Source organism: Atractosteus spatula, chromosome 22 (genome assembly GCF_055471065.1).
Source record: "Atractosteus spatula isolate fAtrSpa1 chromosome 22, fAtrSpa1.hap1, whole genome shotgun sequence".
Classification (NCBI taxonomy): domain Eukaryota; kingdom Metazoa; phylum Chordata; class Actinopteri; order Semionotiformes; family Lepisosteidae; genus Atractosteus; species Atractosteus spatula.
Window position 1 is genome coordinate 9554227 of NC_142727.1, and position 13724 is coordinate 9567950.

General features: G+C 45.9%; 1 protein-coding gene across 1 annotated transcript; it reads right to left on the reverse strand.

Moving 5' to 3' along the window:
• Positions 1 to 2814: 2814 nt before the first annotated feature.
• Positions 2815 to 13690, reverse strand: foxred1 (FAD-dependent oxidoreductase domain containing 1). Its single transcript, XM_088939454.1, has 11 exons — positions 13291 to 13690; positions 11322 to 11542; positions 9983 to 10093; positions 9129 to 9247; positions 8508 to 8602; positions 7414 to 7515; positions 6997 to 7034; positions 5959 to 6119; positions 4758 to 4887; positions 4078 to 4182; positions 2815 to 3310 (listed from the first exon to the last, which is right to left on the reverse strand). The coding sequence occupies exons 1-11, from the start codon at positions 13439 to 13441 to the stop codon at positions 3056 to 3058; spliced, it is 1488 nt and encodes a 495-aa protein (XP_088795580.1). The 5' UTR covers positions 13442 to 13690; the 3' UTR covers positions 2815 to 3055.
• Between the last annotated feature and the right edge of the window lie 34 nt (positions 13691 to 13724).

Consider the following 13724-nt stretch of genomic DNA (forward strand, 5'->3'; position numbering starts at 1 on the left):
TTCTAGCCCAATGTATTTACTTACCGCTACACAAGTAGTTGTTAATTTTTTTAATCAAAGCTGCAGTACAGTAGGCAGTGGGGGCTAATTTTAAACTTGGTAAACACCTGTACTGAAAGTACTCATTAGGGTTCAAGGAAATAATCACCAACAGGTGGAGGGTAGCACTCGCCTAACTTCAAAAAAGTAAGTAGACGAGTAATTCCTCAATTACACAAAAATGTATTTGACCCGGTCCTGATGAAGGCCGACTAGGCCGAAACGTTTAATTCTTAACGTGGCCAAATAAATTCTGGTGTAACTGAGGAATCGTCCCTACTTAGTGTTGTGAAGTTAAGTGAGTGCGTCTTTTGGTGTTTATTTCCTTGGATTCAGAAATTGTTTGTGTTTAGCACCACAGCCTAAAGGCCTCATCTGGGGATAGCACATCCAATTGCATAGCAACCGTACTTAAACAGTATTAGGGTTATTACAGTATAATGAGGACAGCCCCATCACAGTGTAAAATTGTATTTTTTTTCCCCTTCAGTTTGTTTTTCTTAGATATATCAAAGTTCAGGCCCTACTCAACCAACCTTGACATTCCCCGAAACCCTCCAGGGTGGAGTCAGGAAAAGGTTCCAAGCAGAATGGTACAAGACAAACGCACAGGCCAAAGATGCAGCATATTGTTTTGCTTGTAGACACTTTTCTCTGCCTAATGCTCCAAAGAGTGTATTTACTTCTATAGATGGATATTCAAATTGGGAAAAAAAGCTACATTTAAAGATGGGGGATTCTGTTCACACACAAAATCTGAGCATCATGTTATGGCAATGGGTGCAGGGGCAGAGAATAAAAGAAAGATTAAGAAAAACACATCAGTATTAGGACTGATGGAAGAACAGCATCAGAAAAAAAGTAGCTGAAAATCAGAAATCCATTAAATCATTAGGCGAAGTACTGTTGCTAACAGCAACCCAAAATATTGCCCGGCGGGGTCATAGGGAGTCGTCCGAGTCAGAAAACACGACCAATTTATAAAAACTAGATCAGAGCAACAAGCCAAAAATGCTGAATACACTAGCAAAGATATGCAAAATGAAATGCTAAGTGTTTTGGCAGAGATGGTTAAAGAGGACATTAGTAAGGAAGTCAAAGAGAGTGGACAATTTTCGATCATACTTGACATAAAAAAAAAGAGCAAATGTCTTTTGTTCTTAGGTATTTCTATAACTGTGTAGTGCATGAGAGTTTTTTAGATTTTCAAGAGGCAGAGTCTGGATGCTGCTGGTTTAACGGAAAACATTATATGCTGTTTAGAGAGGAATGGGTTGGACTATAAAGAGAACCTATTTGGGCAAGGCTCTGATGGCGCAGTGGGAGACATCCTGGTGTGCAAGCCAGAATTAAGGAGGTAGCCAAACAGTCCTTTAATGTCCACTGTGCTCTGTTTAAACATGGTGATGGTGGACAGTGCTAAATCTATACTGGAGGCTGGAAGTTTCTTTTCCTTGTTAAGAGTGATGGTTGGAAGTACAAAAGGAAACGTTTGAAGGTGCACCAAGGGAACTCCAGTGGCTTAGTGACACACGATGGGCATGCGGGCACGTAGCTTGTCATAATGTAATGGATGGGCTGCCCGCGACTGTGTGGGTAACTAGAAAATATTTCAGACGAGGACAACCCAGCCAGAGCTGTTGAAGCCAGAGGGCTACTGCTCCAAACAGATCTCAGTTATATTGGATGCCTTGCAGGGTTCAGAAAACTTTTCGGTGAATCAAAATCAAAATGCTCCAGTCAACAAAACTTGACCTTACCATAGCTCTTGAGCTGATTGAAGCACTCCACCAGACTCTTGAAGACTATCGTCGAGAGGCCTTTTTTTGATGAGCTGTGGGTTGAAATTGGTAATGCACGTGAAACTAGTAACATTTCTATAACCCAGCACCCCCATAAGAGGTCAAGACTGCTAACAAGTAAGTAGACTTGTCACATCCACTCTTGGCCAGCACACAGAACCAGACAGCAAAGAGCCTTTTCGAGTTAAAAGTATATTACCCTGTCATTGATTGTATGATTGGTGAAATGAAAAGGTGTTTCTCCAACTCAAAGATCGTGAGATCATGAAGGGTATCCAGGCATTAAATCCATCAGGCAGCAGGTTTTTTAATGAGGAGGCTATTCTCTTATTGGCAAATGCATATGGAGCAGATGTTGAGGATCTCAAACAATCAACTGCATCAAACTTGGAGATCATTGGATCGACAGACAAAAAGTGGGAAAGACCATCAATCCAGTCTCATCGAACTTCTGACCTTTCTGGATCCATACAAAGAGGTTTTTTCTTTGAGCTGTTCCGGTTAGGTGAAATAGCTGTGGTATTGCCGGTCAGCAGTGCAACATGTGAACGGAGTTTTTTCCAGCTCTTCAGCTAGTGAAGAATCACTTCCATGCCCTCTTCCTTGACTGAGAATAGATGAACAAGTACAGCGGCTCTCAGCATCGAGTCTAAACGTGCAGAAGCTCTGGATTTGGATGAGTTTGCGAGGCGATGTGCCGTACACCACGGCAATCGTCGCATTCAGCTCTTATAGTCCCGAGAAGCCTGTAGCGTTATTGCAACATGACAAGATATTGCAAAATAAATTGTGTTGAACGTTATATTCAGGACTTTGTTGTCTGCTTGGAGGATTTGTTTTCATCAAACAACTGACCAGTTTTGGTGACTTTTTGGCGATGACTGCACTGATGCTGGATGTGTCCTTCTCTTGTGAAAACATAAGCTATTGAACCTTGGTGGGGGGGGGTGGTCTATGTAACTAAAACCAAAACCTTGATGATAAGATTTTTTTAAAAAAAGCTTTCTGTATTAAGCATCAAAACAACCATTTTGTTACTGTACAAGTTTAAAGTCTATTGATATTACCTTCTTACCCAACAAAATAATGAATCTGTCATGCCACCCCTCAATTTCTGTCATGCCACACCTCAATTTCTGTCATGCCCCCCCTCCCTTTGCTGCCCCATGTACAATTCTCTCGAACCGCCACCGCCTCTGTCCACAGTCGCTTGGTCAGATGATGTTCCTCTCCAGCTTGGGCGAGCTGGTGAGGATGCGCATGAAGCCCAGCGCCCTGAGGTCCAGGGTCGTGTACTTGTAGTCCAGGATGAGCTCGGCCACCGCCCTGCCCACGGCGGGCGCCTGCTGCAGGCCGTGCCCGCTGAAGCCCGTGGCGAAGTACATGTTTTCGACCAGAGGGTGTTGCCCCACGATGGCGTTCTGATCGAAGGTGTTGTAGTCGTAGTAACCGGCCCACGCGCTGGTCACCTGGTGAAGAGGCAAGTAAACAGTGGACACTTTTCTGGACACTCCACTCGAAGCATTACACAGGAAATGGGGACTCCTCTCCACCACCGCCAGTGTGCAGCCCCACCTGGATGATGCGACGGCAGCCATAGTGCACCAGTACGCTCACCACACACCAGCTCTCAGTAGGGAGGAGAAGAGAGTGATGAAGCCAGTTCAGAGATGGGGATTACTAGGAGGCCATGATTGGTAAAGGCCAGTGGGGAAATATGGCCAGGACACCCCTGGTTACACCCCTCCTCTTTTCGAGAAACGCCCTGAGGTTTTTAATGAGTACCTCAGTCAGGACCTCAGTTTTACATCTCATCTGAAGAACAGCGCCTTTTTTACAGTATGGTGTATAGTAAGGAACAAGTAGAGCTTAATCCATCGTTCTTTTTCTCTCCTTGGTTTCAGTCCTGTCTGTATACTTTCAGGCAGCAGCTGGGGCTACCCAAGTCATAGCTCCATAAAGGAAAACAGATTGTGTAGTTTAAACTCTCCGGGCACTGGTTATTAATGCAGTGGATCTCATTTATCACTGCCATCAAGCCACTGTCTAAATGAGATGCTCTGTTCTTAGAAATCAATTTTCCTTAATATAGGAATTATAAACATGCAGCAATGATGGATGGAAAGCATATTTTTGACAAAAAGCTTACTTTTAAGATGATATACTGAAGCTGCAGGATGCAAATGTCAATGAAAGTACTAAAACCTCATCTCTTACGCTCTGCTCACTGACTCACCTTCAGGCTCTCGAAACATGGGATTCGGCTGGCTAATCTGGGCCACACTTGCTCATGGAAGAACTCATGATCCACTTCCAGGTCACTGGTGTCTGGCTCTTCTTCCTGAACAACAGCAAATATTTAAAACTGGCAAAGTGTGGTATAAACCTCTGGACCAGAAATTGTCAAGCATTTGTACATTCTACCTCAGAGAAGCAAGAGAAAGAAAACATTTCATATCCAAACAGTAGATTATGCTGTAAACTACAGTAGATCAGACCCAGCATCTCATTCATGGCATCTCACTGTGTAGGATTAAATCACTCAGAAATTACTGCAGTTTATTAAAAATGAATTAAACCATCTTAAGAGTGTTTTACTGTATATTTGACAACTTCAGCAAACACTTCTGTGTGGCGGGTAGCAGGTTATTAAAACGGGTGAGCTTCTCGTTAAATCTCATTTGTTTCTTATCAATTCGTAACGCCTGAACATCCAAGAGTGTCATAAGAGATTCTAAATCGTTTGACTTCTGCGTTGGGAAAACCACCCGAGGGGAAAAAAAAAGCAAATGGCAACTCACTGCTGCAGATGAGCACCCTCAAAGAAAATACTCTCTATGTAACTTGGCAGTCTGCTTAAATTGTGTTTTTGCACCACTATGCATAGTCTTCACCCAGCCCAGCCTCCTTGCTCACCTCCTCAGGGGACTTTCCTGTAATGTAGTTGCCCCCCAGTCCTTCTCTTCTGATGTAAAAGCCTGAGTAGTCAATGACGAAGGGCATGTCTAACCCAGGCCCATCAGGACAGTGAACGACATAGATGTACCTGGAGGGGGATTGAGAGGGTGCACAGAATAAGCATGTTTCCAAAAGCCTAAAGTCACCACTGAACCCTTTCTGCTTTCAATGATTCACCAGGCCTGTCCTGAAAACTGCATCTGGACAGATACACTGGGCTACATCTGCCAGAGTTTGGGAGTCAAGAAGCATTACACCCAGTGACTGTGGGGGGGGGGGGGGGGAAATAAGCTACATGATTTATTTTCAGTGCAGCTGTAACACCCCCCATCTTACCATTAATCTTCATTTAGCGATACACCTTACGGCGGAGGACAGTCTTTATACAAGGAGACAAACCGATCGGCTCCGCTTGCTAAAGAGTTTTTTTTTGTCCTGTGAAACATCTGCAGCTGCTAATCTGTCGCTCGTGTTCAGAAAACAGAATTTTCAGTTTGCTCCAGCTGCATCACCATGTTCTGGAGGACATTCATAAAATACAAACGAGAAAACGAGGTGTTTTTATTTCCCCTGCCAAAGAGCATATGACAATATTTCTAGGTAATAATGATGAAGTGAATTTAAATTCCTGTCCTCTTCATGTGGGGAATATGAAGAGATAAGGGAGACACCTGGGAAGTGAGATAATAATATCATTTTTTGTAAACTATGCAGTCTAGTGGCTAGAAGTTGGCTTTGCACCCAAATATGTAAATATACTGCCCGTCCTTGGTCAGTAAGATAAAGGGCATGTATTTGGTAAGCTGGCTGTGTGCCCAGAACATGAAAAGAACTAACTGTTGTCTAGTCTGCAACTCAGGTATAATTAATAATATTGGCATGTGTTGCTGTCTTACCATTCGTTCAGAAAGTGACGTTGCAACTTGTTTGTTTTAAGGTATAAAAGACCATCTTTAGTTACTTATTTTTGAGTCTGGTGGTCGCAATCTGTTCTTCTATAAGCATATGAAATCAAGAGACTTCTACTACAGAGACACCTGGACTTCGTCATTTGTATGACTCAACAAATATGTAGAGTTGTCGTCCTCCTTCCTCAAGAAGGAAGAAACAAGCTGCACACCGGACTGACTGGGGGGGGGTAACCGGCGACGCCCCATACCTTTTGCGGGGCTCCACCGGGACAGGCATATTGCCCGTGGTGTTGGCGGGGTCCACGCCGATGCCAGCCAGCTCCGCCACCTTCCCGGACTGCGGGCCGGCGGCGTTCACCACCGCGGTGCACTTCATGGAGTACTGCTCCAGGCCGTTGGGAATGCGGATCTGAGTGGGTACAGAACGGGGAAGAGCTCCCACAGAAAGATGGAGAACCAGAGATTCCATTGACGTCGCGCAAAGAGCCTGCTCTTGTTCTTCTGTGAGGAAATGGATATGATAGTACTGATAATACACCTGAAGAAGGCTCCACTGTTTTTCTTCTCTTTTCAGCATGGAATAAACCTTTACTTGCCCCTTTGCAGCCTACGCATGCTGACGCAGCTCCCTGCCTGATAATACTGATGGCAGCAGCCTTGACTAGCAGTCTGTGATGTCAAGAAGAAGCTAACAATCATTACGCAGTGCAGGAAAGACAGAAAACGTAAAAGGAGTAACCAGATCACTGAAGCAGCAAGACATGTCTGAAAGGGTCTCCGACAAAACCAGTTTGCTTTCTTTGCAGTACATGTAGCCTACTGTCGCCCAGAAAAAAAAAAAAGCTGTAAGGTTACAAATCTGTTTTAAAATGTCTGCAATGTCAACAATGAAGCAAAATTGGGAAAGCCACACATTCTGAATGAACAACAGGAATAGACTGTTCTGGCACACTACAAGACGACCGCATCCTCAGGATACTGGACCCGACAGTAGACGTTACACATTCCGAGAGCGAAGACGAGATAAAAGGCTTCCATTGCAGCGCAAATGTTATTTTTGCATGGGGGAAAAGACGATAATTCAGGAATTAAACCTGTAATACGGAGAAACTCAAGGGGTATTTCTGCTTTTGTCAAACAAGGGGCAGCTAGATCACTCCTCCAGTACGTCTGGCGGTCACTCAGTAAAATTCCAAACACGGAGAGATTGATGATTCTCCGAGAGAAAGCAGCGTTTCCATTACTCATTAAAAAAATGTCAACCCGACTGTAGCCACAATACTTACGATGACGTTGTGAATCTTGTTTTTGACACTCTTGAACCCTGCAGTGCAAAAGAGCATTAGACATCTTATTTAATGGTCACTGGGTTCGGTTAGCAAATTTGACTAAACCACAGACTTTTCCTGAAAAAAGCGCGTTGCTGAGGGACTGATTTTGTGGCACAGAAGCAAAGATTTTGGTAACTCAATTAAACACATTTAGGAAGTGATCTGATGAGATGAACTGGGGGGTGGTAATTAATTGTGGGTTCATATTAACAGTTGGTATATATGAATGAACATAAAATGGCATTACTACTACTGATCACAATACTGGCACTCCTTTGTACAATATTAACTTCTGTCCTGAATGCAAACAGCTTCATGGGTAATGAATAAAGTGCCAAAGAGCGGGATTTAATTAGGACAGTACCCACTGACCTTTGACATCTCCAAAACACTGGTGGACTCCCATAGACATTGCTTTGCGTCTGAAAGCATTCAGCAGAGTCCAGGGATCAAACCAGCCCTCATTTTCCAAGCCTGCAATGCAACAACAAAGACACTCTATGGTATGATGCGTTTCAGCATCTATGAGCTAAAGGCTCTTAAGCAACCCAACAACCTGGCAAAATCACAAGCAGGTGACCTTAGGTTTATGAAGTGGAAACAATGCTAAATGCATTTTCTTTTGCCGTTTCTTCAATAGAGTTTGTGCAAAAAAATATCAGGCGCATCATCTCAGGAGTATCACTGGGAGTGACTGTTTCCATGCAACACCTATGACAATGTAGTCTTCACATGCCACTGTGAAGTCACTGTTCCAGGGACAAAACGGCTGCAGCTCGAGAGGCATCTGGACTGATGGGTCACACGTGACTAGAACCAATACAACAGGTGCTCATGTGATCAGAAAAGGCAGTGCCTGAATTCATGGGGCGTGGGGTTTCTACCTGCTCAAGAACAGACCACACACAGCACTAGGTAAATGACAAATGCTGTGCAGAGGTGGCCGAACAGTATTGCAGTCTATTAATTAACTGGGGCAGACCCATATAACCACTGTTCTCCCAAAACCCTCAGCTCAGATCAAGCGCAAATCAGACTTAGGCTGACTGGAATGAAGACCACAGGAGATATCGGTCCAGAACCCTGTACTGCAGCAATACTGGGTGCCTTTAGTGACAGGTTTGACATGAATGACCAGAAACGGGGGCTGGGCCACGGTGACCCATCCAGACAGCAGCTCAGTCAGGAAAGGTTGGAGGTTTTCAAACATTTGCGTCATGGGTCACAGGCATCACCTTATGTAAAATAGGGCTCAACGCACCTAGCGTGTTGCAGGAGTGACATCACTCCACCCCCCCCGCAACTCAGACATTGTAGAGTTCTGCTGTAGCAGCGGCGCCACGTAGCTCTGGGTCCTATTAGCCAATCCCAGCAAGGCCAGGGAGACCTGCACCCGTCTGACTTCCATGGTCTTCAGTACAGTGCGTGGTAACTTCCGAGAAGGGCAAAACTGAACACTGAATTACCGTACGAAGCCAAGGCCACACCCTCCGTGTTGATCCACGGAAATTTCTCCTTCAGCTGCGTTGGCGAGAGCAGGGCAACTTTTGCTCCGGCGTTCCTAAAAGGCAAACAGCCACATCGTTTCATACCGGCCATCCTGGCTTCAGAGCAAAAACCTCACTATAGTCCGATCGCGATGGAAATCGTCCCCGCAGCGCAAGAGGAATTTCTCCGGCTGTTTCGGAGGAAAGTGATTTTCCGACCACTTTTATTGGACTGTTTTTTAAACCAGTGTACTGACAAAGGACTCCCACAGAATGCCACCTGCAGCATTAAGGCAAATCACTTCAATCGTTTTAGCACTTTCAGTAAAGGTAAAACCAAACTGAACATTTACTTGGTAGGAACATTGATATTTGTCACAACTTTACAGGACTTCGCAGACATGAGCACCTGAGATTCAACTGAATGGTTGGATGCCAACCTTTTTGAACTTAGGTGTCAAAATTAAACATATTCAAGAATAGCGCACTGTGACACAAAACATAGGGCCGATACACATATGAAAGCCGTCTTTCCAGACGAAGCCAAGACGGACAGATGTTTCAGTGTCTGGGAGGCTAAGAAGCCCCTCTTCAAATCACCTCTGGAGAAGATGGTTCTCCTCCATCACTTCAGCTCCTTTCTCGCTTGCTAGGAACAGATACCCTGAGTGATTGAACTGCAGGTCAATTGGATCTTCATTGAACACACGAAGATGCTCCTGGAGAGGGAAACAAAATTGGCTTGGTTATCAAAATGTTACAGAGCACAAACTTTTTACCCCCAGAACACATTCAACCAAAGCATAAAGGGAAGCTTCCTAAAATAAAAATGTTCAATTTTGACACAGTGCAGCGATAGTACAAACCACAAACTAAGATTTCCTTGGTATTCTGCTGTATTCTTATTCTTTTTAAGCAATCTGCCTGTTAATACAAGCTCTTACGCCTCCTACAGCAAGGTACTCTGCTTCACTGTACTGGAACATTGGTTTGGAGGAAGTGGCGCCACCTACTGGTCTGCCAGTACCACTCGCAATAGCAATGTGCTCAAGTTTTGGAGACAGTTAAGAGACACTACTGGCAACTTGCTATAGCAGGGGCAGTAAACCCTGATCAAGGAGAGCTGGCATGTCTACAGATATTCATTCTGTCTCATTGGCTCATCTCATCTAAATCAGCTCATTATCGACTTTACGAAAGAAATTAAATAATTTCTCCCAGCTCTCCGGGACCAGGACCAGCCAGCCTTGTGCTATAAGCTATACGAAATGTGGACCTTCTCCTTGACTGTCAACTCCTGTCCTAACACTTTTTATCGAGGAACAGCTGGTTAGCCCCATTCCCCATGCTCAACGAATGTACCTGGCAATCAATCCGAGTAACATGCTAGGAAGAAAAGGCGTATGAACTCCTAATAGCCTTGGTCTGCTTGCTAACACCTCCCAGGCTCTTACATTGATGTTCCTCAAGAACTCGGAAGAGTCCAGAGAGAGGCGGATGTTTTCAAGCATGGAGAACTGCTGTCGGATCCCTCCAGCCGAGAGCACAGTGGAAGCTTGGGAATACTGCAACGGAAATGGGAAAAGAGGGAAATGACTCCAAAATAAAAAAAAAAAAGTAACAAGCCGAAATAGAAGTATTTTGTGGTCTGGACAACGCCAATACAGTTTGCTAATGAAGGAATTCCTTTTCCAATCAGCTGCATAATACCAAACAGAAACAAAAATTCAGATTCCTAACTGAAACAGGACCCTAATATAATATAGTACAGTTTTGGGTTACTCTTCCATTTATTAGATAACCCTGTCATAAGGTCCACTGCTAGAGCTGTGCCTTGATCCTTCCTCTGCAAAACCTTTTCAGGCTGTTATTTCCACACATTGGGCTCAGGAGATCGCGATCACAGCGCTTCTTTGAGCTTGAGATCCATGGAAAAAGCCCCTCAGTGTTACGGACGTGGTCTGCAGTCCGTGTCGGGTTTTGTAGTGGAGCCTATGCGATGCGATAAGAGCTGGAGGAAACAGGAGGCGTGGCATTGGGAAAACTGGGTAATGGTGCACGACAGAATAGTGACAGTCCGTGAGACGGTGAGCTGGGGGAGACAAAGGATGGCATCCAAATCCGAGCAGGTCCAAAGGCAGGTCAGGGCAAAGTCCGAGAGTCCATTAACAACGAATCCATCCTCTGAGGCGACTAGGGTTCAAATCCCCTGGTAGGGGGAAAACACGAACACACGCAGAACGTGGAGATCCTAGGATAACAGGGCGAGGTCCTCCAGACCCCGGGCTCAGAACACGGGAGGTGTCGGGGATGAGGCCTATGCCCTCAGGAGATGGATGTAGGGTTTCCTGGTGCTAGGCGGGCCTCGTGACACCCGTACCGTAATGTTGAGCCCCGAGGACTGGAGGAGCTAGGCTTTAAATAGCGGTAGACATAACAGGCCACACCTGGGGAACAAGGCAACAATCCCGGAACTAATGACAGGAGTGGTGGAGCGCCCTCTAGGGGAGGAACGGCGGCCGTGACATTCAGATTGCCAAAAAAAAGTGCCTCCGTAACCGTTCGGCAGCAGCTGTGTTCCCACTCACCAGATTACCAGCCCCTCCGATGCAGGGGTCTGTACTGTACACATACGACACGCTGGATATAAGGTATAACATTAACCGTGCGTGCAAGTACGACTCGCCCACCCTAAGGCGAACACCGCAGTAATGTATAGGAAGCAGGATTATTAATATATAGGTGAATACCATTGCTCTTCCACTTCTCCCCAGCCCGTCGGCCAGCGCTCACCGTAGGGTCTTTCTCCACCACGACCACTTCAAACCTCTCCGGGAACTTCTGCTTCCTCTTCAGCCAGTAGGCCACGGACCAGCCCACCACCCCGCCGCCCACGATCACGACGTCGGCTCGCTCGGGAGGCGGGTTGGGGTTGATCTCCGGGGGGGTCCAGCCGCTGGTGGGGAGAACCGCGGCCGCTTTCTCCCGGAACGCCTTCAGCTGCGCCTCCAGATCTGCGCGGGAGGAACATCACATCACTTTATTAGCCCTAACTAACTCCCAGCCTTTATAAGATTGGCAAGGAACCTGTGACAAATGTGATTTATTTGTATTTTTTGATCAATGCAAACGGAACTGACTGGAAACTATGGGGCCAAACCACAGAATCTTATTGTGAAGTAAATTCTGACTGCTTGCAGGGGAAGTGCTGTGGTGTCTAGGTAACAACACTTCAAATGACCTGAAGAACAAATCACACTTTTTATTTGCCCTTCCTGTAGCTGTGTCGAGAAATTATTTATAGTCTGCAAAGCTCAAACTGGACAAACTGGGGGAAATAATGACAATGAAGTTATTATTCTGATTTTCTTCTTTGCAGCAGGGATTTGTGTTTTACATATGGGAACATAAGTCACCTGGATTCACTGTAGTGGACTGTTCACCTTTCACTGCAGTAAGAACAACACCTTAATTGATCCTCTGTATTGTGTGGCAGTAGGGAGGACACAATTAGGTAAGATAAGATCACTTTATTAGCTATATACAATTTCTTGCATTAGGAATTTGTCTTTTCGCAGACCCCAGCTTGCTCTCCATGAGACACACAGACAGGGAGAGAAGCTGGGGGTCAGAGTGCAGGGTCAGCCATTTGTACAGCGCCCCTGGAGCAGCTGGGGTTAAGGGCCTTGCTCAGGGGCCCAATGGAGTAGGATTCCTCTGCCGGCTGCGGGATTTGAACCGGCAACCTTCCAGCCACAGGCGCAGATCCTTAGCCACAGAGCCACTGCTCCGCGCGCAGGACAGGGCTGCGCTCGGTGACGGTGACGTTATTGAGCTGCGGTGGTAATTGGGGGCAGGGGGTTGCAGGTTCGAGTCCCTGCTGCAGACACTGCCGCTCTACTGGTTACTCCAGTCCCCCCCAGCTGTCTAAGAGGGGATCAGCCCTGTGGGGTTAGGTGCCTCCCTATCACAGTCTGGTGGCCTCCCCGGGGGGTGGGGGAAATCACATGCTCTTTTTTCCTGGAAACCAGGTGAAAGTCTGAGCTAATCAGCACCAAGGACTTGCATGTGGAAATGACTGATTAATTCGTTAAGTCAAACATTTAACAAAAGCACCGCTCCAAAAAGCCCAGCACAGGACACGCCGTGGGACTGCAGAATCAAGACAGTGTCCCAGTGCTTCGGAACGTCATGTCCGATAACTGGAGACTAAAGGTCTGACTTTCAAACAGCCGCGTCAGCATGCATAGGCTGCAAAAGGGACAGGAAAAAGCTTATTCTGTATGGAAAGGAAAGGAGAGACAACAGCCACCGCTGCGGAGCAGGTGTGTGACGGTGGTGCGTCTCTTTTTCTTTTCCTTTCAGCACAGAATAAACCTTCGCCTGTCCCAGTGCAAACATGCACCTGGCGGGTAACTTGTCACTAGTTTGGATAAAATGTTTGCCCCAGTATTTTAAATAAAATGCCAACTGCTGATGAACGAGTAATCTCATTCTAGGACACACGGCTATTTCAGTGGAAACTGAACTATGCATGAAATACTTGACCGCGATTCTCTTCACTGCTGGAGTTTAGCCCCTCATAGCTCAAAGATAAATTTGTTAGTAACCATACAGTATAGTTAATAGTCTAACAGCAAGTAAAACATGAAAAGGCATCGGTGTTCTTAGTGATAATAATGTATTGCCAGTAAAGATGATTTCTTACTATTTTAGAAGCAAACGCATGGCGTACTTAGGAAAAAAAACGAACAGAAGTCACCTTTAAAGAAGTCCTGTCGGGTCGTTTTGCCGGTGCTGAAGTCCCTGGGGCTGACAGATGTCCGGAGGGCATGCTCAACGAATCTGCAGCCGTGGCTGACGGTGCCAGTCCTGGCTCTAGCGACCCGCAAACAACCACTCCACGTTGTCATTTCTAACGCAAAGGCGGAATAAGTAGTAAAGGGCTTGTACAGCTGTACTAGATAACGTATTCTATTAAACAGCCCCGAGTGAAGCAGAGGGAAGCCCTCTCATTGGTACCGTTGGTCGGCGGAGCCAGAAACACGTGATGTAAGATGTTGGAAGCCAACAGGCCAGAACGCTAAGGTTTATTCCCGGATCACGGTACAAGGTTGCTGTTGGTCGAGTCTTAATTGCGTGTAAACCGAAGTCCCTGATCACATGACAAGAGAGTGTAAGTCCGGTGGGTTCGGG